Source organism: Carassius gibelio, chromosome B25 (genome assembly GCF_023724105.1).
Source record: "Carassius gibelio isolate Cgi1373 ecotype wild population from Czech Republic chromosome B25, carGib1.2-hapl.c, whole genome shotgun sequence".
In the NCBI taxonomy this organism is placed as follows: Eukaryota; Metazoa; Chordata; class Actinopteri; order Cypriniformes; family Cyprinidae; genus Carassius; species Carassius gibelio.
In genome coordinates this window covers 6,892,277-6,917,531 of record NC_068420.1, presented here as the reverse complement: position 1 = coordinate 6,917,531, position 25,255 = coordinate 6,892,277, and the positions used below count along the sequence as shown (strand labels likewise).

Sequence of the window (25,255 nt, the reverse complement as noted above, 5' to 3'; positions counted from 1 at the left end):
TCAGGAGAAAATGATATTGTTCAAGCAGATCCACACTTGTTCCACCACTTTCACTTATGGAGCTGTTCAGTCTCATGATTTCTTGTTCTAACTCTTCAATTTTCTTCTGAATTTCTTTTGTATTATTTTGTACATACTGTTGGCAAAAAGACTGAATATTGATTTTCCCAATGTCCCACCACTGACTTAGGGATTTAAAATCTGTCTTTCTCTCTCTCCAAGCTCTCCAAAAGAAATCAAATAGATGTATAAACGTACGATCTCGCAACAGAGTGTTGTTAAAACGCCAATATGATTTAAAGGTATTACTCGATGTTGTAACTGTAACAGAGACATAGAAATGGTCAGAAATTGGAGTAGGAACAATTTTGCTATCAAAAAATTGTCCTCTTCGACATTTCTGAACATATATTCGATCTAATCGAGCGCCTGATATTGTATTGGAATTTACTTTCATCCATGTGTACTGCCTGCTTTTGGGGAAAGATTCTCTCCACACATCTACAAGAGAATGAAAAGTTATTACTTTCTTAAGAGCTTCAGCGGAATTGGGATGCGGTTCGTCATGATTCCTATCAACTATATTATTAAGAGTACAATTAAAATCTCCAGCCACAATGATTAAGTTATCACGAGGAATATTAATCATTGCGTCCTGTAATTTTTTTAAAAATAAACCTCTTTCATACCCAACATTAGGAGCATATACATTAATGAAGGAAAAAGACAGATCTTGCAAAGTGATATCCACCGGCTGCATTCTTCCAGGAATAATTTCGATCATATTAGAAGCGTTACCCTGAACACTTTCTGATATGAGAACAGCTACTCCAGCACTTACACTGGAACCATGGCTGAGAAAAGCCTGTCCTTTCCATTCACTTAGCCATTCTGCCTGGTTAAATACATCTGTGTGTGTTTCTTGTAAGAATATCACACTTGACTTTTTAAAAGCCAAAAACTTTAAAAGTGCACTTCTCTTTTCTTTATTACAACATCCATTTACATTTAAAGATCCAATATTTAAGGATGTCATTATATCTTAATGCAGCAGGTGATATCTCACAAGACTATCTTTTCCAATCTCTTAGCAGCTACTTTTTTCCATCTTGATGAATCATTTTCTTTACTTTGGTCATTATTTTTTTAAGACGATACCGTTTTTGTCTACTAAACTCCTCAACTGTTGCATTTATCATTACATCTCTACAAGACACTAAAAATCTTTTTAAATCTGGAAAAAACAAATCAAACTGTGGATTCCGTACACCTTTAGTTTCATCAAGGAAAGCACTAATCTCCCTTGTAGAATATAACTTAGTTTCACAGCCACTCAATTCTGATGTGCCTATTTGGGAATCAATGTCTCCCATTTCTAGGAAACTCCCTACACTCTCACATTCATCTGAATCACTATCAGAATGGACCACACCAGAGCCGGTTGGAAACGACTGACTACAACTTTCATTTGCTTGGTCTGACTTATCATCGTTTCTGTCATCTGTTTCTGCACACTCCATCAATAGATCTTCATCTCTGTTTTTAGTCTGAGATTGTAATTTCTGTAATTCTTCATTTTCTCCCCCCTCCCCTACAGCATTGACACTTGTAGCACCATCTACTGTATTATCTACCCTGTTTACATTGTTTATCTCCACATTTCTCTCAACAGCTTCATCTGTCACATCATGAACAGCCGCGTTACTTTCTTTAACGCTCACATTATTCTCCTGAACATTTATTTTGGGAGACGTTTGTAAACCTGCCGGATTGTTAGCGCTCTGTTGTTTGGGACATGCCTGTTTCTGATGTCCATATTCACTGCACAAAAAACAGCGCATGTTATCCGAAGTGACAAAGATTGTGTAATCTTTACCCTCTACTGCTATTTTTAGCACCAGATTAAGCGGCTCATTTTGCGAATTGGGTATCATGTACGTGAAACGTCGGAAAGACATGACATGCTTAAAGTTTGGATTTTTAAGACCTAACGGAATCATCTTAATCGGAGCAGTTAATTTTTCGTAGCGTTCAAGAATCTCTTTCAAAGTTCCTTCTTTTATGAAGGGTGGTACGTTTGAAAGTACAACTTTCTTAGAAGGATTTGACAGAGGCAGTAGCGGTAAAAAAGTATCGTTTACAACGAGTCCTTTCTCTAACAGTTCATCAACCATTGAAACTTCTTTGAGAAATATAACGAGTGCTCTGTTCATCCTTGAGGCAGATTTAATATTTAAACCACCGACCTGTTCGCTGATCGCTATCAGTACGTCTTCAATTAACATAGAGTCATCCGGTGTACACTTACAGCCGTGATCGAGGGTCAGACGAGAGAAATCACCGCCCAGCTGCATACCTGCGCGCGAACCCGCGCTGACCGCAGTCAGCGCTCCGAGGTTAATCTGGCAATTTAACTTCAAAAACAGTTTATAATTAAAGAGAAATGGAATAGAAAAAAACTATCAGGGAACGCCAAAAACAACGTGCTCTACTGCAAACACCCTCGCTACCCACAATCCTCAGAGAGAGAGAGAGAGAGAGAGAGAGAGAGAGAGAGAGAAGAAAAGAAAAAAAACCTAGTTTATGCTATTCTTAAACTTGGAGCTCATTATATTGAAGTACAAATCCAAACACCAGAAGCAACCATTGACTGTATAAAAACATGGACGTAGTGTCCGTGACGTCACCCATAGGTTTCAGAAGAGAGTTTTTTAAACCAAAAGTGGGCGGAGTGGGCCGTTGCCATCTTGGCAGTGCGTCATTCCAGGGTAATCGAAAAAGCAGGAGCTGGTTGCTGAAGCCACGCCCACCTAGCATGACGCCAGTGTCCGCAGAGGAAATCCACCTGTCACTCTAGTGGCCACGCCCTTAATTATGCAGAACCTCAAAGCTTAATATAATTAAAAAGGATGAGTTCACCCCCCTCAGTTGTCTTAAAATGAAAATGTATTACAGATACAGAAATTATTAGATATGTCGAACATGTTCAAGCAAAAACTGTGGCAAAATGATAATTTAAATGCTATTTTTCTTAAATGCATTAACACTCACAGTCAAGACACTTACGATTGCATTTTCATTCAGTGTCCCGCAATGAATGTAGCAAAATTCAATGTGCACATTGAAAATGCATTCAGGAGCCGATCACATCTCCGCCCCCTCCCGCCCTGTCAATCACTGTGTGAACAAGGCGGGGCTTACAGAAGGTCAGAGACTCAAATCTCAAGAAGAGGATGTTCTCAAGTGAGAGAACATGGACAAGACAGATGGTCCGTGTACGTTTTGATCATTTCGGTTTATGGCTTCAATATTTAATTCACACTTGTGGGCGGAGCTGAAACGCTGCTTTCATCTGATTGGTTGAATCGCTCCGCCTTCAGCTCGGTCTTTTTATTCTTTCAGGCAGAATTAAGAGTTAGTGCGAGTGAAGCACTGTAATGTCTGAAACCACCGCTCACTGTTAATTAGCATAATGTTTGAATCAGATGTAGTTGGGCACATAATTCGTACACGGGCCAACTGTCTTGTCCATGTTCTCTCACTTGAGTCTCTTGACCTTCTGTAAGCCCCGCCTTGTTCATGCAGTGATTGACAGGGCGGGAGGGGGCGGAGATGTGATCGGCTCGGAATGCATTTTCAATGTGCACATTTAATTTTGCTACATTCATTGCGGGACATTGAATGAAAATGCAATCGTAAGTGTCTTGACTGTGAGTGTTAATGCATTTAAGAAAAATAGCATTTAAATTATCATTTTGCCACAGTTTTTGCTTGAACATGTTAGACATATCTAATCATTTCTTTAATACATTTTCATTTTAATTTTGCAACTTTTAAAGTGTTAAAATTAATATTCATTCTACATATTAAAACTGGTGTATGAAATGGCAAATTAAACTTATGTAATTTAATTTTCATTTTCATTTTGCACCAAACGTTGCTATTGGAAAATGTAAATGTAAATAGGCTACAGAAATGCATTGCCATTTTGCATATTGCATTGTCATTTTGCATATTACATCCCAAATTGAATAATGCTACCCATATGCTTCCATATTAAACCTCAAGCTAGGATATTATACGAATTAATGGATTAAGCACAGCGCGCTTACCAATGAAACAGCCGCGCTGCGCGTCATTCTCTCAAAAAACAGTTCTCTCGAGAGATCAGGCTAATAATCAACTTAGATGTGGATACATTTTCTTTTTGGCCTACATGTGTGCATCTTTATCTTTTGCTGGTTTGCGTGGCACACGCACATTTGTTTAGTGAAGTTCACTAAACATTAAGACTTGCTTACAGAGTTAATGTAATATAAATGAGCGCATCAGTCCTGTTCAAATGGTCACTAAACGTCTGTCATGACATCTCTCTGCTTTCATGATAAATATTGTTTTAGAATAGTTATTTTAGTTAAACACAGCATACTTGTTCAGTGATAACTATGAAAAAAAATATATAATTAAAATTTAAATATGTAAAAGTTTTGACAATTTATAGGCCTATATGTAATTGTTGCATAAGGCTATGAATTAATAAGCGTTTATTGAAAAAAAGATAATAATTGTCGTTTTATTTACAGTAGCATGAACCACAAATAGTCGAGTAACTTGAGCATTTTTTTATAAAATATCGACTAGTAAAAATCAGTATTCGTAATCTTTAACATTTTCACTTAAAGGGGGGGTGAAATGCTCGTTTTCACTCAGTATCCTGTTAATCTTGAGTACCTATAGAGTAGTACTGCATCCTTCATAACTACAAAAAGTCTTTATTTTTATTATATTTATAAGCGAAAGATAGTCTGTACCGATTTTTCCCGGAAAAACACGAGCGCCTAGAGGCGTGACGTGTGGGCGGAGCTAAAGAATCACGAGCGCCAGTAGGCTTTTGAGTTGAGAGCATGTGGAAGCTGTGAAACAGATCCAGAGGCTGAAATTTGACAAGAGCAGCATCAGCAAAGGCGGTATGCACTGAAACTGTATATATTTGCTTAGCGGTTTTGGAAAATGACTAAGTTCCACTTTATGTCGTCTTTTTTTTTTTTTTTTTTTTTTTTTTAAGCTGTACATGTGGAAAGTGCAGTTTGATGACAACATCGCATGTTGTTTACTTGATGTGCTTACGCGCTGATAGCTAAGTTAACAACACAGAGATATTTGAAGCAGTTTTACTCACCGCATGTGGTTCCAACACACGATCGTGACCCTTTTCCGTTGGGGCTGCATTATCCTTAAGAAATAAACGACGTGCAATCCGAAAAGCAGGGAACAAACAAAAACACTTGCACAACTCCGTTGATGCTCTGTAAAAATAAACTCCATCCACTGGTCCCTTAATGCTGTTTCTCTTTTGGTAATCTGTGCAGGGTTGTCTTGCCCTGGCAACCAAAAACACACTTTTCTTTTGTGACTCTCTCGCTCTGATCAGGCTGTGCTCAGCCTCTCTCTGCTCTGCCTCTGCTATATGGGAGCGCGCGCTCTTCCGGCAGAAGAGCGCGCACTTAGGACCCATATAAGGAAATTCCGCTCCATCTAACGTCACACAGACCCATACCTGAAAAAAACTTTCCGAAACTTGTGACAAACCGGAAGAGGTTTTTTTGGAACAAAAATACTCCTTCAAACGTACAAGTTAATTTTTGAAACTTTGTCCATGTTTAGCATGGGAATCCAACTCTTTAACAGTGTAAAAAACTCAGTATGCATGAAATAGCATTTCACCCCCCCTTTAACAAGTAACTTTAATTTAATCACTATTTTTTTCTTAGTAACTGCAACTGATTTCGGTTACATTTATTTTGTAATTAAATTACGTAACGCCTTTACATGTATCTAGTTACTCCCCAACACTGTACTCAGGGAACCATGGTTGTAACATGATACGTTTAATCATATCAGTTTTGTATATCAGGGTTATGTTACACCTACCCTTTTTGATAAATGAATGTTTATTTTATTATTCCAGTTTCATGTGTGTTACCATGACGGTGTTTATGTTTGCACGAATGACACTGTGCACCTTCTATTATTTAAATGCATTTTTATTCGAAATTCTGCGTTTTCATCACTCGAATTTCGAATGCGATTCTTAAAAATGCGCATAAAAGCAGGGTGATGGAAACAGCTAGTGCTTTATAATACATCAGCATGGAGAAGGTACAAAATCAACAACAGGTGGTGGCTTTGAGAAGAGATTGTTGCATATTTGTAAAAAAAACTTCTAAAACGAAGTCCAAAGTGGCATAAACAAATAAAAACTCATCTGTAGCCTAAATACGAATAGGAAAGTGAAAGCAGTAAGTGTCTTAGCAGTCAACCTTGACAACATTTTTTATTTTCATACAAATAGCCCTCAGTAACAAGTGACAACCAGAGTCAATTTTACTCCACATATTCCTGTCTTAGCTGGAGCTTTAAAGTAAACCGTTCAGTCAGCAGTTTAGTTTTTACTTGTACTGTACTTTCGAATTGTGTTTGATGGACTCACTTCCTGGTGCTTCTGCACAGCATAGTGACAAACATGGGCGTGTCAACAAGTGGAAAGCAGAAGTTTAAAGGTTTCTTCATCATACGTTTTTTGCAATTTTTAAGTGACAGTAGCCTATATGTTTAAAGATTAAATCAAGGTTAAGATGACTTCATAAGATAACACTCAAACCACTACTGAAAATGACACATAATGAAAAGACATCACATAGAAATGGAACAATTCACAGGAAGTAGGCAAAAGTGCATTAGTGCCTGCCACTGATCTATAATAGAGAACTGGATTGCCCATGATAATCAAATATCTGAAGTCACCGCGCCGCCATATTGATATTATTTATTTCCATACATTCCACTCAATTCCATTTAATGAGAAAACATCACCTTCACCTAACGATTTGACGTTTTTATATCTTAAGTATCCCTGTATTCTTACAATGCAAACATGCATGTAAATTATTATTACGTCGGGAATTTCTCCTGCATATTAAAGTTTTCATATTCATTACGGTAGCAAACGTAACAAAATTAAAATCAGATGGACAAACACAACAAAACAGACTTATCATTTCGTGTTCGTTCTGAAAATCTAACAAGAAAACTGTATTAAAATATTCCAATTGTTACATTTATATTAATAAAACAAATGCTTCCCTAATAAATAGAGATTACATCATCCATGGTGATGGTAAAAATAAATTGTGAAGAGATGTTTAGTTTTCTTAATCAGAAGAAACAAAAACTAATAAAGATATGCAAACCTGCTGACCTATTTTATAATGAATAAAGCTCACACAGGCAGATGCGCTTACACATCGTGTAAGAGGCACTTGAATTACATGATCCTATAACGCAATGGCGAGCCATGAAGAAGAAAAAGCCGGTAAGGCAAGCGCCCTATAAAGAATCCTTACGTGCATATATGAAATTCAAAGCAGTTTAAAGGTTTATTTTATTGATGCTTACTTAAATCCATTTTACTTCGCAGCATTTAATCCGGAGTTCCAGAGAAAATGTAGGTTTACCAGCAGTGCAGTAGTTTAGGGGAGAGCGGGGTCGAAAGTAACGTGGGACGAAAGTAACAAAGTGATTTTCTCCGAGCTTCTTTCTGCATTTGCATTCCCAGCTATGACAGCATATTCAGCATGCAATCCTTGACGGAGCTGAGAAATATCACGTGATTTCGATTTCCTCATCGTTTCCGAAAGTTAGGTCCGTAAAACTGTTTTCGAGTACAAAAAGTAAATTGTTGAAGCGGTAATTTTTTTTTTATTAGTCGTGTTGTTTTTCTTGTTTCATGTGTCAAAGTAATGATCAATTTACAGGTTATTTAGTGCTTTAACACATCCTGGGGTTTGCATTTTATTTATTTTTTAATATAAAATTAAATCGAGTTTAAATGTCAGATGTTCCTGTCGGGACGAAAGTAACAGTTGTTACTTTTGTCCCTTTACAGTCATAAAAAGTATTTATTTTGTTCCAGTGCAAGCTATATTGTGAATTTCTGTGTCTTGCATCATTTCTTACAAATGTTTATGTCATATTATACCAAAAGAATATGTCTTAGTGAGGGTCAGAAAGACAGAGGTCTGGTTTTATCCAGATGTTTTTGAGAGGGTGTTTCTGGACATAGAGGAACATCTCTCTCTAGGCAGCTGCTATGTCACATTTATATTTAGGTTTTAGCCATATCTTAGCCTTTACACCTCCACCTGTGAATTTGCAGTGTTTCCAGATGTTTTAATGCACATTTTCAATTCATGCATAAAAACAACTGGATGGAAACATAAATAGGCCTACTGTTACATTATGTTTCGAGTTTTTTTATTATGCTAATGTGATTAAATTTCTATATTGTGCATTCTGTAGATTTTTTTATTATATAAAAATACATTGAAATTTACAATAAAAAATACAGTCAGGTTTTAAGACATCTGATGAAACTTAAACTTAAAATGAAAATATGAAAATGTAATTTAATAATTTTTTTTGCAAAGATAAAGGACAAAATATGTTTGCAGTTACTTAATAACAAGGTCACAATCAGGTATACTTAAGAAAAATAAGACTAACAGAAAAAAAAATCTAGCTTAAATATTGTTGTGCTACTTTTGACCCACCTGTGTGTTACTTTCGTCCCAACCGATGGGGTTCGAAAGTAACAATGTTCAACTTATGTTCAAAGTGAAATTATACTGAAGTCTTTCTACATTTCTACAAAATAGCACCTAGTATTGTTAGACCACACTTCTGAGTTACTGGCCACAGCAGAAATATATCTCTGTCTACAACATTATCTTTTAAAATTAAGTTTTTCTGAAAAATGGTACTTTCGCCCCTGCTCTCCCCTTCTTTAAATGTGTGTTTGACTGGACTTCCATAGAGATGCTTCAGAACAGACGCACATGGGGCAGGTATAGGCCTGTAGGTGCACGTTAAAGGTGTGTAAAGGTGATATTTTAAGTTGTTTTTCAAGTTGCTCTCTTATGGAAGCATATGAGTGAGAGAGAGAGAGAGAGAGAGAGAGAGAGAGAGAGAGAGAGAGAAATGGAAGCATATGGGTAGCATTATTCAATTTGGAATGTAATATGCAAAAGGACAATGCAATATGTAAAATGGCAATGCATTTCTGTATTAACATTTACATTTTCCAATACATTTGTGCAACGTTTGGTGCAAAATGAAAACGAAAATTAAATTACATAATTTCCATTTGCCAATTCGTACAATAGTTTTAATATGTAAAATTAACACTAATTTTAACACTTTAACTGTCTTGTCCATGTTCTCTCACTTGAATCCTCTTGAGTCTAGATCCTCTTGACCTTCTGCAAGCCCCGGCTTGTTCACACAGTGATTGACAGGGCGCGAGGGGGCGGAGACGTGATCGGCTCGGAATGCATTTTCAATGTGCACATTGAATTTTGCTACATTCATTGCGGAACATTGAATGTAAAATGCAATCGTAAGTGTCTTGGCTGTGAGTGTAAATGCAATTAAAAAAATAGCATTTAAATGATAATTTTGCTACAGAACATGTTAAACACATCTAATAATTTCTGTAATACATTTAAATTTTAATTTTGCAACTTATAAAGCATTAAAATTAGTATTCATTTTACATATTAAAGCTAGTGTATAAAATGGCAAATGAAAATTATGTAATTTAATTTTCATTTTCATTTTGCCCCAAATGTTGCACAAATGTATTGGAAAATGTAAATGTAAATACAGAAATGCATTGCCATTTTACATATTACACACACACACGCGCGCATAAAGATGTAAGCATTTTTTAAGCGATATCTTTAAATTGTAATATTTCAAAAAAGTGACCTCATTTGAAATCCCTAAACCTCCAAACTACTCTTAATCCAACAATGAAAAAATATCATATACTTATTGTTAAAAATAACTCTTAACAGTCACAAATTGTAGGATTATTTAATCTTAATGTAAGTACTTTGTTATATAGTACAGTCACAAAACAAGTAAAAGATGCAATAATCAACACAGCCAGATTTTTTTTTTTCCCCATTTGTACAGAGAATACATTTAATTTTAATAAAATCCATATGCAACATAAGTGTTATATTTACACAAGTCAATTTAATCAGTTAAACTTAAAAGGCATTCGATTTAATGTTGCCTGCTGTTGTTAAAGATTTTCATAGCTCTTCTGAATGACTGAAATCCCATCCATATCCAGCTCCACTGAATGAACACTGAAGGAACCAATACCCTGTCAAACACAACAGCAAGACCAACAACATTCAGAAAATACATATTTAATTTCACTGTTTAGATTTTCTGTTTTTACAAGTGGTTATATTAAAGGTTAGGTCATTAGTTTAAGGACACTAAACACGCAAGTTTTCAAGCAACCAGTTCAGTTGAGTTTAAATTGCAAATATACTGAATCATTCAGAGAGCAGTTTTTCTGTTTGTCAGTCTAGAAAGGATTAAACCATTCTTCACGTTTTCATTGTGCACTGGTTGAACCAGTTTCTCTGACTCACCTGTATGTTTGTGAGAATCTCTCTAACTGCTTCCCTCTGCTGCGGCTCACGGGTGAGTAAGAACAGGAATCCTCCTCCTCCTGCTCCTGCCAGACTTTGTCCTAAACTCAGCGGCTGAAGTGCGTTCATCATGGATCTCACTGCCGCCGGCTCACAGCCTGGAGCCATCAGCTTCTTCTGCTGCCAGTATGTGTTCATACACTCCCCCAGTCTGAGGAGAGATCCTGAGAGAGAGAGACATTCAAATAAAATAGTCAACGGAAATATTATAATAATCCACTTTTCTATTTTTAAGCCAGACTCACACCACATAAGTTTTAAAATCCTAACCAATTATGAAATCTGGTTACAGCACACACATAAGGAGAATCTTTGCAGGTTATCTTCCAATCAGGGCACATCACACTACAAGATATTATTAAAGGGGTCATATGATACAATCTCAAGGTTTCCTTTCTTTTTGGAGCATTACATGCGGTTCGTGAATAGATAAGATCCCTAAAGTTGCAAAGACTAAAGTCTCAAACACAAATACATTTTCTTTATAAAAGTATAACACCACCCTAATGCTCATGCAAAAAAAGCAGGCGTAAATTTTATTCTTGCTGTTGCCGCCGCTGCCATGTCATGGAGACACTGTTTCATTATTAAAGCAAAAATATTTTGTTTGCAAATCAGTGGTTAAGTTGTATTTACAACACTGTTCCAGAACAGTTCTACCCAAAATTATGGAGGACTGTTTGCTGATCTTGGGAGAAAGACTACAATGCCGGCTGTTCTGACTCACAGTCTGTAAGTAGATTTACATAAGTAAACACGAGTTTTGTGCAGTGTAGAGTAGCGCTTGTTTGTTTGTTGTTTCTCCAATCACAAATGCAGACATTGGTTTTATGTTTACGCGGCGCGATGCAGCACAATGCATTAAAAAGACAGTACAAGAGATTATAATTCGTAATTATGTCTCCACTGGATGCAACAAATGGCTCGTTTGTAATGATTTTTATTGTTTTTGTCTTGTCCTGCCAGTGTTCTGACTGGGACACGCATCACAGTATGTTAAGGGGCATAACATTTCCGTCATGTGCTCGAGGCATTTTGCCAATCACAACACTGTGGATAGCTGGCCAATGAGAGCACACCTCGCTTTTCAGACGATGCGTTTCAAAAGACGGGTCATAGAGGAAAAACATTATACATTACACAATACATTATGTGGAAAATTTGTTTTTTTAACCTTAAACCACATAAACGCATTTAATTACACCAAATAATGTTCTTTTTTAGTAGCATTATATGACCCCTTTAAGATTATCATGCCAGCGGGAGCACCTCTCATGCAGCAGATCGTCATTGATATTTCAGTTAAGTTTACATATGTTCAATCAATCAATAATTAAATTAACGTTTTCAATACAAATAAGCACAAGTCCAGCTGTGAAACCAAAGGGAGATGCCAGAGGCCACTAAGTGCTGAGTACAGGCAACATGTCAGAAGTTCCAGTATGCACAAAAAAGTCCCGGTACGCAAAAGATTAAATATAGAAGTGCCGGTAATGCATTACAGCATATTGCCCACTTCAAGCCCTGGTTACTAGAAAACGTCAAGAAGCAGTTTCCTTCATTTACACTATCCAACGGACCTGTACAGCAATTGTCAAGTCAAGTCAAGTCTGCTTTATTGTCAATTCTTCCACATGTACAGTACATACATAGAGAAAATAAAAATTGCGTTACTCTCAGACCCCGGTGCATACAGATAACATTAACATTAAAGCCTAAAAATCTAGATCAAATATAAAATGTAGATACAACTATACAATAAGGGAATGTAAAAAAAGACATAATAAAATTAAAAATAAAGTTAAATAAAGCATTGCAAGGCAAATGGCAGATAGAGTGCAAATCAATGAAGTGAACAACAGTGCAGATAAAAGATTTTTAGTGCAAAAAAAGCTTATTTAGTCTGATTAAAGTAGCAGGGCTTAAGAGCATTTAACTGACTGATGAGGTAGTGGAATGACGTCAATTCCATGCTGAATGAGGTAGTGAGCAGACCAATGCTGTGGGATCTGGGGGCGGAGTTCATAGTTCAGGGTGTCTGGGGCAGAAGAGGGACAGGGGGCAAGTTCGGGAGGGAGCTCAGCTTCCTGACAGCCTGGTGGATGAAGCTGTCCTTCAGTCTGCTGGTCATGGCCTGGAGACTCCGCAGTCTCCTCCCTGATGGCAGAAGGCTGAAAAAGCTGTGTGATGGGTGTGTGGGATCACCTGCGATGCAGAGGGCTTTGCGGGTGAGACAAGTTCCGTAAATTTCCTGGAGGGATGGGAGAGAGACACCAATGATCTTCTCAGCTGCTCTCTCTATGCGTTCCAGAGTCTTTCGGCAGGACGCGTTGCAGGCGCCATACCACACAGTGATGCAGCTCGTCAAGATGCTCTCGATGGTGCCTCTGTAGAAGGTGTACATGATGAGGGGGGGGGGGGGGGGTTGGGGCTCTGGCTCTCCTCAGTTTGCAGAGGAAGTAGAGATGCTGCTGTGTTGTCGGTGCTGCGGTGTTGTCCGTCCAGGAGAGGTCCTCTGTGATGTGCACACCCAGGAACTTGGTTCTGCTCACTCTCTCCACAGTCGCACCATTGATGGTCAGAGGAACGTGCTGAGTGTGTGCTCTCCTGAAGTCTACAACAATCTCCTTCATCTTCTCCACGTTCAGAGAGAGATTGTTGTCACTGCACCACCCGGCCAGGCGGCTCACCTCACTCTGGTAGTTTGTCTCATCTTTGTTGCTAATTAGACCCACCACAGTCGTGTCATCTGCAAACTTAATGAAGAGGTTGGAGTTGTGTAATGGTGTGCAGTCATGGGACAGCAGAGTGAAGAGGAGGGGGCTCAGCACACATCCTTGGGGGCTCCAGTGTTCAGTGTGACGGTGCTGGATGTGTTTCTGCCCACCCGTACTGCCTGAGGTCTTCTATTCAGAAAGTCCAACAGCCAGTTGCACAGCGAACTGTTGAGCCCCAGCTGGAGATGGCATCATCGGTCGACCGGTCGGACCGATATGCAAACTGGAAAGGGTCCAGGGAGGGGGAGGGGAAGCATACTTGTAGTGCTGCATGACTAGCCGTTCAAATCACTTCATGAGGATAGGGGTAAGTGCAACTGGACGGTAGTCATTGAAGCAGGATGGAGATGGCTTCTTCGGAACTGGAATTATGGTGGTAGTTTTGGAACATGTGGGAACAACAGCCTGACTCAGTGAGATGTTGAAAATGTCTGTGAAGACATTAGTGAGTTCTGCCGCACATTCTCTCAGTACACGCCCAGTGATGCTGTCAGGACCCGGAGCTTTGCGTGTGTAACACCCCCTAGAGTTTTACACTGGTCTATACTTTTTCAATGCAGTACCGTAGTTTCCCTAGGGGTCGCTGTATGTTTTCATTAACTGAGAGATAGAGATTAGGAAAAGAATAGTCTTTGCAGCTGGTACGCACGAGGTGATCAAGCACTGCATTTGAAATATTATAACTGCACAAAAATGCTTTCAAATGTTTAAATGTTTACATTTTTCACCTGCATTGTTGCAGTATGTTCATGGGTTTCAAAAGGGAGTTCATATTGATGTGGATTGAGAAGATATCTCTACAAACTCTGACTGTTTTTTTTTTTTTTGTTGCATGAATCCATCCTGTGACATGAAGAACTGTGAGCTTATGTGAGCTATGGCGAGCCAGGCCCTGTGATTTCTATGAAGGGCCCATTGCTGATGTTCAACTCGGACCTGTCTGCATTGTTAGATTCTTTTCCATTACAGCTAAGCTGTTACTTCACACACACTACCCGGGTAGTAGGATAAACCAAGGCCTTATACATACATTCATTTTACACTGCACACATCAATTTGCAAAGGAACCAGGAGGACTTTTGGACATTTAATTTTTTTTTCTTTTTTTTCTTGGACCTATTATGCACAACCTGGACTAAATATTTAATTTTTCCCATTTCAGCTGTGTTGTGTTGGTACAATACAGGAGATACTAATTTGGTTCTTTAACTATTTGATTTATTTTGTTATTTGTGCAATAAATGTCCTGGCTGTTAGCTGCTTCATATCATTTGGCCCGAATTTCTTTTTTTATCCTCCCAAGAGTCGAACCTAGCCCTATATTTATTCAGAGTAATATAACAGTGTTATTCTGATAACTTTTGCCATGTTACACGTGCATTGATCCTGCTGAAGGATCTCCTCACACTGTCTGGGGTCAGTGTCATCACCTGGTCACCGGGAGGTGACCTTCTGTGCAGTGGTGCTGTTTTGTTGTGCTTGCTCAAAGCGTGCGAAGAAGGTGTTCAGCTCATTCAGAAGAGAGATGTTGTTGTCACAGGTCCGTGGTGGGGGCTTGTAAATGGTAAATGGACTGCATTTATATAGCGCTTTCAACAGACCACATGGCCATCCAAAGCGCTTTACAAGTTGCCTCACATTCACCCATTCACACACTCATTCACACACCGACTGCGGTGTCAGCCATGCAAGGCGCCATCCAGCTCGTCGGGAGCAGCTGGGGTTAGGTGTCTTGCTCAAGGACACCTCGACACTTGGTCAGGTGGAGCCGGGGATCGAACCACCAACCTTCCGGTTTGTAGACAACCTACATGAACCACTGAGCCACTGCCGCCCCTTGTAGTCCGTAATGGTCTGTATTGCCTGCCACAGGTTCCTAGTGTCTCTGCTGTCGCTGAATTGATGAGCTATCCTCCTGGAGTGCTGTCTCTTAGCCTCTCTGATGCCGCGGGACAGGTTGGCCCTGGCTGTTCTCAGGCCCACCTCTTCTTTAGCTCTGAAGGCAGCGTTCCGTGTCTTCAGGAGTCTGTAGACCTCCTCTGTCATCCATGGCTTCTGGTTGGCCAAGACAGTGATGGTTTTTGTGACCGTTACATCATCAATACACTTGTTGATGTAGGCAGTGACAGTCTCTGATTACTCCCGGAGGTCAGTGGTGTTATTTCATGTGGCAGCCTGCTTAAACATGTCCCAGTCAGTTGTGTTGAAGCAGTCTTGAAGAACCTCTGATGATCCTTCTGGCCACATTTGAATCTGTTTTTGAACTAGTTTGGCGACTTTAATGAGTGGTCTGTATGCAGGCATTAGCATGACAGTGATGTGGTCTGAGGCTCCGAGGTGGGGGAGGGGGAGGGCTTTGTAAGCTCCTCTCTGTGTGGTATAAACAAAGTCCAAAATGTTATTGCCTCATGTTGGAAAGTTAATGTGTTGGTGTATTATTGGGAAACACACTCTTTAGGTCAGCATGGTTGAAATCCCCATCTATGATGAGAAAAGCATCGGGGTGTGCTGTCTGCTGCCCACTGATGTGCTGGTAAAGTTCATTTAATGCGTTGTTCCTGTTGCTGATGATGTTGAACGGGGGAATGTACACAGAAATGAGAAGTATAGCAGTATATACCCTCGGCAGATAGAACGGCCGGCACTTAATAATCATAAACTCCACCAGGGGTGAGCGGTGTTTGCAGATCACAACAGCATTGCATCACCACGCGTCATTGATGTAAACACAAAGCCCGCTGCTGCAGGTTTTTCCTCCCGCGAAGAGAGCTCTGCCTGCTCGATAGCACGTCAGCTGGTCGAGGTGAATAGCGCAGTCTGCAACACTGTTGCTAAGCCATGTTTCTGTGAACACAAAGACACAACAGTCTCTTACAGTCCTCTGAGTTGAACATAGTAATCGAATGTAGTCTAGTTTATTATCCAACGAGCATACGTTAGCCAGTACGATGGTGGGGATAGATGGATTGTGTGGGTAAGCCGTTAGCCTAGCCCGGATACCTCCACGCTTACCCCTCTACTGTTTCCTCTCACACCGCTTATGGTGCCTCGGCTGTGGGAGAGATGCAGTAGTGGGAGTCGGTGATGGTAAAGGCCTCCGTGGCAGATCGAGATCCCGCAGCTTTTCCGCATGCGCAGAGTTTAACTGTAAAAATGCGGTTCTGCTGACAGAGCAGAAACTCACGACTGTATGCGTGCTTACAGGCAGGTAGACACGATGACGACGTACAAAAACACTGCGACTCACAAGACAAAAAACATGAAAACACAGTTTTGTAGGGGATAGAGAGAAGCCGCTGCATTTGAACGTGCCGCCATCTTGGTAGAAATTGTTTTGCAGTCACACATAAGCTATTGTGAAAGTACTGACGTAATCATAACCGTCATCATCCCGATTTCAATTCCTAAATATCAAACATGTTTGATATTAATCAGGGTGGCCCAAATTTGTGTGCGAGCAGGGAGGTGCAAGATTCGATCTGTGAACACCTCACATTACCAGATAACCAAGCTGAACATTGGAACTGACCGAGGTGTTCAACAAAATCTTTGCTCCGATTCTCGGGAGGGGAAAATCGGGGCTAAATCGAGCTAAAACTCCTGTAGTGTGACCCTGGCTTTACCGTCTCTGCAGGTTTCGGCACACTCCTCTGCATTGGTCACCAGCTCCTCTGCGTTCTGTACAATGGACGGTAAACGCGCATACCAGCTCCGCACCACGTCCTGCACAGACACAGTGATCCAGTGAAACACAACACAGTGTTCATGAAGTCTGAGCGTCACCATCAGCCGCTCGTACCTGCAGCAGGTTCCGTGCTAAACGTGTCTTTCCAGTGTAAACCAGAAGAAGATGCTGCTCCAGGACAGAGAGGAAGTCTTGAGTCAGAGAAAGCTGTTCTACTTCCACTCTCAGCGGTAACTGAGCTGCAGATCTAGCCAGTTTCACTCCTCCAAACAGCCCACCAACCTGGTCCTGCCATCCTCCACCTGAAAAGCATCAATAAAAATACAAAATGTCTTTAAATTCAGCTCATTAAAAAAATTTCCCTCCTCTCAATCCAAAAACCATTAGGCTAGTGTTATATATTCTGTCCAGCTGATTACTAACAATATCTCTAATGTTTTCAACTACTTGTAAATCATGAGAAAATTCCCATTCTAAACAGTGACACGGGGCAGTGTAGTCGCCTGTCAATGACGTTCGTTACCCTTTGTTACCGCCTTTACTGACATAGAAACCACATGACAACAGTGTCATGGACAAAGCGGAAGTAGTGTCTAGCGTCCAGCAAACCACTAGTTTGCTTCAAGCAGTTCCTTATTTACTTCTTGCACGTTTTATGGTGGATTGTGTTACTTATTTATGGAACATAATTACTATTTACCATGTAAGCGTACGGGCCAACCAATCGACCCAAGAAGAGTTTGGGACAAGAGGAGACAAAGAGCGAGGATTAATATCGGTGTTACATTTTCTAGATGGAGAGAGCTTCGCGACAAACTAGAAAGAGATGCCGATCTCGCTTGTGTTTTACTTGACAGGTGAGTTGTTTTGATTCGTATCTTTACTGAAAACGTATGCTATTATTACGATCAACAAGATTAGTGTTATGGGGCATACACACCAAACGCAGGGCATCGCGTCTCTAGACCCACACGAGGATGCATCTGATCCATAGTCTGATCGCGTCTTTGCATTGACTGTGTATGTAATCTACTCGCGCAAATCATTGAATTCGTGTTTGCTATGTATGCCCAATTATTGTGTTTGAATGTATACAAGTGTATATATTTGTTATATTCTGTTAAATCCTTGATTTATCTTTCTGTCTGATTGATGGCCGTCAGCGGTCGGGTAGAAGACAACAAATCCCATCATTCCACACTCCTCCTCAGCGTCATCAAACCAGGATATTGTTATTGTTTTGGTAGTGCGCCCTTCTAGTGGCAGGGCCTACAACCTGTACCTTTAAGCTTCACAGCCCAGTAAAACATTATATTACTCTAGAAAGGACGTGATGTGTCCCATTATAGGAATAAAAGCATCTCTCATACCGGTGGTGAGTATCTGCTCCAGGTAAAGCACATCATGAATGAGAGAGTTTGTGTCGTAGCTCCGTCCTGTGCATCTGTACACTGCTGCAAGAGCTGCACCTGCCAGGATACTGCTGGTGCCTAGAAACACACACACACACACACACATATATGTATATTAATTTCAGGATGCAACAATCTATTAAAAAAGTAAATATTTATTACTATTTAGTTAATAGCCTTCTGGTGTCTTGTGTGGTAATCCAAAAATATGTACATTTAAAAAAGTGTTTCAGTAAAAAGTAAAAGTAATAAAAAAAAAGAAAAAAAAAAAGTAAAAAGATACTCAAAAGAGATTTACGCACCAAGACCAGAACCATGTGGCAGTGAAGACCAGCTGTGGATCTCCAGTCCTCCACCCCAGCGCTGTAACAATTGCTCTTTCAGAGAGACAGGAGACGACACACACACCAGCTCACTGCACACACACACTGCTTTTAGCAGAGCACCTACAACACAGATTAAAATATATAGAGATGTTTGTACATTTACGTTCAACATCAAACCATTCTCAAGAACAAGCATGTGTTGTGCACTGTAGTTTCAGACTGTCAGATCAACAGCATATGTCTACACTTGTCTCTCACCCGGAGCGTGAGGTTGGTAATAGTCTTCCAGGTCAGTAAGATCCTCACAGAGTGTTTCTGTGGAGATGCTGCAGGCCGGTTCACCACTGCTACTGACCAACAGCAGACGAGGCTCTGGAACCCGTCGAACTCGAGCTCCAATTGGCCGTTTTCCATCCACCTTGATGGCCACATTGACCACCAGTCCTCCATGTTCAAACGCTATAGGAGGAGTGTCACTCCAGCCACCTGATGAGGTATCCAACATAGGTGTGATTGACAAAGCACAAAAAAGCAGGAAACTATATGGTGCACATACAATGACGCGGCGACAGACCCCCAACCCGAGGAGCTGATGACACTGCGCATGTGTGATTCAGCGTGACTGACACACATAGCGTCTGAACCGAATCTGATTCTTTTGGTGATTGATTCTGAACTGATTCTGTGCTAGTGTTATGAGCCCAGGTAAACCGAAGGCTTGAATCAAGGGCAATCATCGCAAATGACGCCATTACGTTGAGCGCAAAAGAACCGGTGAACCGTTTTCTTCAACCGGTTTATTGAATCGAACTGTCCAAAAGAACTACTGGTGATCCAAAAACCGGTTCTTGACTCGAGAATAAGTCAAGCTTTTATTTCGTATCCGGATCGGCTCGGTGTTCATCTTCAGTTCTCTCTTCACAGCAGTTCAGTCAGTGTACTGTTTCAGTAAATGAATTACTCCGGGATATTGGTTTGTTTTGACTCAGAGGGAGTGTCAGCCACATGAAAAATGTTAACAGCTTAAGTCATTTGTGGATTAATGCGTATTGGAGACGCGAACCATTTCAAAAGTTTCAGTTAGATTTGGTGAACTGGTTCAAAAAGATCCGTTTACATCGAATGATTCGTCCGCAAACCGGATATGATAAACTGCTTTGTTTTGAACTCTCTCACAACAGACACGGAAGAGAAGACAATGCTGAATAAAGTCGTATTTTTTTTTTTGCTATTTTTGGACCAAAATGTATTTTCGATGCTTCAAAAAATTCTAACTGACCCTCTGATGTCACATGGACTACTTTGATGATGTTTTTCTTACCTTTCTGGACATGGACAGTATACCGTGTATACAGCCTCAATTGAGGGACTGAGAGCTCTCGGACTAAATCTAAAATATCTTAAACTGATATAAGTTCTATTCTAAAGCTAAACGGAGATCTAACAGGTTTGGAACAACATGAGGGTAAGTTATTAATGACATTATTTTGCTATTTGGGTGAACTATCCCTTTAAGTATCACGTAGAATGCGTTCATGTCAAGTAATTTTTGGGGAAAAGTGCATGGAATTGCGGCGAGCATTTGAAACCTTGCACGTAGAGAGCGCTCTTCAGAGCGAAGATCCGTTGTTATCTGGAAACTCAACCCAGATCAGTTTTAAGCATTCATTAAAGTGAATCAGTTCAAAGGAGTCATTAGTGGACAGATATGCTCATATGCTCCGCACATATAACATTACTCTCCCAAATATATTTTTAGGACACACAGATTAAATTTAACTTAAATGTCTTGAACTTGAATCATGACAAATGATTGGACTACATGCGGAGTGACATGACGACATGAATCAGAGGCACAAAAAACGTTGACAGCAGTGAGTGGTCATTATGTTCGCAACCGCCGACACCCAAAGTTTAGGGTCATAAAGATTTTTTTTGAAAGAAGTCTCTTATGCTCAGCATTAATTTGATAAAAATACAATAAAACTAACAGAAAACATGATAAAAATACAGCTATATTGTGAAATATTAATACAATTCAGTATTTATATTTATATTTTAATATATTTTAAATGTAATTTATTGCTGTGATGCAAAGTTGAATTTTCAGCATCATTACTCCAGTTTTCAGTGTCACATGACCCTTCAGAAATCATCCTAATATGCTGATTTGATGCACAGGAAACATTTCTTATTATCAATGTTAAACAGTTCTGCTGTCTGATAGTTTTGTGGAAACTGATGCATTTGTATTCAGGATTTTTTTGATGAATAGAAAGTTCAAAAGAACGTTACTGAATTGAAATATAAATATTTTGTAACTTTCTAAATGCCTTTACTGCCACTTTTGAGCAATTTTGAAATTGGATTTCTGCATTCTGTTTAAAAACTGAACTTACTTTTTTTTTTTTAAAAGCACATTCAGTTCAACTCAAAATGTAACGCATCACTGTCAAACATAAACACAGAACTCTCTGATCAGCTGAAATGAAAAAAGCTGTTCTCACCTGACAGATCCAGTCGAGCAGGACACTCCACTTCCTGCCACTCACCCATGGGCGGCATTTCTCCTTGACCAATGAACACAAACTCACGCGCTGACATCACTGCCTTCCGCAGCAGTATCTGTCCCGCCCCCTCATAATGCCTGGCGGCTCTCACCAATAAATCTGGTCTTTAGAAAGCAATGTCAAAATTCAAAAACTCTCAGTTTACAACTCTCAAATTTATGCATTATTTTTTTTATTAAAAATTATTACCTGCTTAGCCAGTGCTTTCTTTGATTGGCCAGTTCTTGGACACCTGCAGGTAAGTGTCCCTCTTCTAGGAGCTTAAAAGCAGGAGCCCATGATGGATTCGCTGCTGGTCCACTGCGCAAACCGCCTTTACCCTCACCAGCCAGACAGCCGAGAACATCAGCGATACAGGCGAGACAACGAGCCGCTACTCCCAGATCACCACTGCTGCCTGCAGCCACTGAGAAAACAGCCAAACCTTCAGTACCCTCAAAAGTCAACATATGCCAACCACCGTTCAGCCTCTGCTCCTCACCTGAGTCCAGCACCTGCAGTAGCTCCTCCTGCTGGCCGGCCAGAGCTGCTGCTCTGAAGAACGGCTGCAGACTGAGATTCATGTGGCCCTGCAGAGTGTCCACGGCTCTCCTTCGGCCCACACTGAAGAACAGCTCCTCTCTCCACCGCAGCTCTCTCTGCTGGTCTGTCAGGATGAGAATATCTCTGAGCGAGAGTCTCCAGGCTTCCCTCCAGTTGTCCAGAGCACCAGCGCCGCCCAGGAGCCAACAAACACCCTCGAGTCCAACGGGTCCTGAATGTGGCATGAACACTGGGAACAATCGGGCGTCCAGCAGACAGCATGGCTCAGTCCTCTCAGGTCCCCAAAGGTACTGAGGCCTTTCACACACACATACATATGTTAGACACACTATATGAAACTGTGACCATTTCAAAATTAAATCTGAAGTCACTTAGGCACCTTCCTGTATAACTAGGTAGTTTTTGGCTACATTAATCTTAAAAATAGAACAAACCTTTAGTCAAAAGTCTGACTTTGTGAGGTATGAAAGTAGACATTTCTTACTGTATTCCAGTCCGACTATAAAAATCACTCCATTTTTGATTAAGGAATGATGCAGTGACATCATCAGTGGAGACCTGGGTGAAGATAAATAGTGTTTAATCAGTGTTGGGGAAAGTAACTTTAACTAAACTTAAAGTAAATAACTAAAATAACATAGTAATGCATTACAATATTGTGTTACTCCTTAAAAACTAATTACATTACTTAGTTACTTTTATGTAAAGCAATAAGTTATTTTAGGGACAGCTGTCAGACAATAAATGGGAAAAAGTAACTAGCATTATTATTTAAAAAAGTAACTCAGATATTTTCATGTATATTAAAAAGTAATGTATAAGTATTTTAAAAGTTATTTGTGAAAAGTTATCTGATTATGAAAACTCGCCCTACTGGTAATGCATTACCCCCAACACTCTCTATAATAAGATTTGTAATATTAGCATACGTTTTCTTATTTATATTGTTCTCAATATTATCAAAAAAATTTAATGTAAGCAACAGGCTCTAAACTCACATCTAAATTGTCATGAGCTCCGAATGCTGTAAACACTGTTAACTTTAACTCTCCCAGCATCACTCGGTGACCCTGAATGATGATGTCACTGGACAGGGGTAGTCGCTGGACGCAGGATGATGAGGTCAAATCAAGCCCTGACAGCAGGCACCCAGAATGCACCTGGACTGGACCCTGCAAATGACATTGGCACATTTTGATAACTGTATTATTCTGGCATGTGATCAGCTTAGAACAAAAAAGAAGGAAAACTGCCCACACCCCATTAAAAAAAGATAATAATTAATTATAATAAATCATCATAATTTTTCTACATATTTTATTACTTAAATTATTTAAAAAAAATAATAAAATAAAATATATTACTATTTTAACAGTGTGACTGGCACTGTACAATTAAAACCATAAATTTAGACATCAATAATAATAATAATAATTTTGTTTTATACAATGACAGTGCATGTGGGTCATACTTTTCAGGATGGAAATGGAAATCTGTATAAATATGGAAAAAAAAATATTTACAACAGATTTCATGTCATTAATGTTATGTTTTATAAAAGCATCATATTAAGTGAGAAAAAATTTGTGTCAGCTTTGATTTCATATCTTTAAATAGTTCATAGACATAGATTAAGTTAAACCTTCCAGACCTGCAGGTGGCAGTGCTGCACAACAGCTCCTGCTAATACACGAACATCTCTTTCCAGGATGCTATTAATCACCCTGCTGCCTTCTGCCACAGACTTCACATCCTTTAAAGAAGAAATGGTATTGCAAAAAGGTTAAAAATGTTTATTTAAAAAATCCTAGAGATGTTCACAACATTTCCTACCTGAATATGAGAGAGAATCATTGTCTCAGTTCCAGCTTCTGACAGACGAATGACATGTTCTCGACCCGATTGAGTCAAATATTCATAGTAACCCTCAGGAATGTACACTGGAAACAGACAAAGACGACGTTCAGAATGACACACTACTCTACTTCTGCAATAATACACAGTATGCATACTGAGGAAAGTATACATATTTACAGTATGCATGGAAAACCCATGTAGCCTACATTTAACTACATAATGCAGCATAAAATATATTATTAACCCTTTAACTGCCGCTCGACCAAAAGGTCACTTTATTTTGAGTCACTATATTTTATTGAGAGGAGTACCTAACTTAATTCAAGCTGATTGAGCCATCTCTACCATCTGGTAGAGGTATGTTAAGCCAAAAAAAATCAACAGCATTTGTCACAACACTTCTTCTTTGATGGATGTCAGAGAGAAAGAAATCACTCCTGCCATGTAAACTGTTTTTGGTGAAATTTTGCAAGGTAAGCATATTTTTTTGACATATTACACTGTAAGAGCCCTAACTTTACAAAATTATTTTACTTGGTGCCATGAAAAAACTTTAGTATGTTTTCAATAATTTTTCAAAAACGTGCTCAACCAAATGGTTGATTTGTCACTTTATGGTAAACGTAGAAAAGCTAAGCTAATGTTTTAAAAATTATGGGACGTGTACATACAAAAATACATTGAGTGTGGTAACTAATGACATAAGGAGATAAGAAATGCAAACAAAAAATGCTTTTTTCTTGGTGGGGCAGTTAAAGGGTTAATATAAAAGGGCACGTTGCATTAAAGTATAAAAGAGCACTTTGCAATTACACTGTATACATAACAGCATGCAGTTTCACTTTTTTATAGTATGCATTATCAAATATATAATATGCTGTATTCAGTAGGCTAGCATTTCATTCGCAAACAATTTTTTTTAATAATATACAGAAAAAAAATAGTGATACAGTACACATGGAGATGGAGGCACCCCTGAGGGTCCTCCACAGCGCAGAGCGGCCACTCCTCACTACTGCCCCCTGAGGTCCGGAGGGTAAAGAGCAGCCTGTTCTCTCTCCATTGATGAATTCATGCTCTGTCAGGTCAGAGCAAAGGCACAGCAGAATATCCAGAAAAAGAGATATCTGCAAGGGAGAGCAAGAAAAATGAGAGTGAGGGAACAATCAGAGAAAAGAACTATGTTGTCTTTGTTTTTACCTCAAGCGGTGGAGCTCCCGAATCCATGCCAAGATATGTACAGCCATCCAATGGTGACGTAACGTGAGTCTGTAAGAGCTTCTCTGCCACAGTCCTAGAGAAAAACACCGGGCCGGACACCTGAGCAGAAAAGTCAATTTTAGGAAGCATCACAAATAACAATTCAAAATGCAAACAAAACATCTAATACACCTTTAAACAAATCTAATACACCTTTAAACAAAGTACATTTTATTTACATATAGCAGAAAGATTACCAAACAAATTCATACCAGGGGTACTTTCCCATCAGGCAGTGCAGCACAGCTGATCTTCTC

General features: G+C 39.5%; 2 protein-coding genes across 5 annotated transcripts in view; both read right to left on the bottom strand.

Annotated features, from left to right (window-relative positions):
* The window catches only part of LOC128014586 (GTPase IMAP family member 8), an 88,037-nt gene extending 80,396 nt beyond the window's left edge, over positions 1–7,641 (bottom strand). For all 4 annotated transcript variants that reach the window (XM_052598256.1, XM_052598257.1, XM_052598255.1 and 1 more), the window contains exon 1: positions 7,456–7,641. The gene's annotated coding sequence lies outside the window, so the exon portion shown is untranslated. The remainder of the gene's footprint in view (positions 1–7,455) is intronic.
* A 2,276-nt stretch (positions 7,642–9,917) lies between these two features.
* LOC128014585 (L-fucose kinase) overlaps positions 9,918–25,255 on the bottom strand; it is an 18,096-nt gene continuing 2,758 nt past the window's right edge. The window contains exons 7-23 of the mRNA XM_052598254.1: positions 25,211–25,255; positions 24,939–25,058; positions 24,694–24,865; positions 23,715–23,821; positions 23,533–23,634; positions 22,880–23,053; positions 22,366–22,439; positions 21,820–22,178; positions 21,528–21,744; positions 21,276–21,442; positions 19,027–19,254; positions 18,745–18,888; positions 18,401–18,520; positions 17,145–17,332; positions 16,969–17,068; positions 10,509–10,732; positions 9,918–10,231 (exon numbers count right to left, since the gene is read on the bottom strand). The exon at positions 25,211–25,255 is cut by the window's right edge and continues 36 nt beyond it. Of these exons, the coding sequence (XP_052454214.1) occupies positions 10,148–10,231; positions 10,509–10,732; positions 16,969–17,068; positions 17,145–17,332; positions 18,401–18,520; positions 18,745–18,888; positions 19,027–19,254; positions 21,276–21,442; positions 21,528–21,744; positions 21,820–22,178; positions 22,366–22,439; positions 22,880–23,053; positions 23,533–23,634; positions 23,715–23,821; positions 24,694–24,865; positions 24,939–25,058; positions 25,211–25,255 (2,625 nt within the window). The 3' untranslated portion in view covers positions 9,918–10,147. The remainder of the gene's footprint in view (positions 10,232–10,508; positions 10,733–16,968; positions 17,069–17,144; positions 17,333–18,400; positions 18,521–18,744; positions 18,889–19,026; positions 19,255–21,275; positions 21,443–21,527; positions 21,745–21,819; positions 22,179–22,365; positions 22,440–22,879; positions 23,054–23,532; positions 23,635–23,714; positions 23,822–24,693; positions 24,866–24,938; positions 25,059–25,210) is intronic.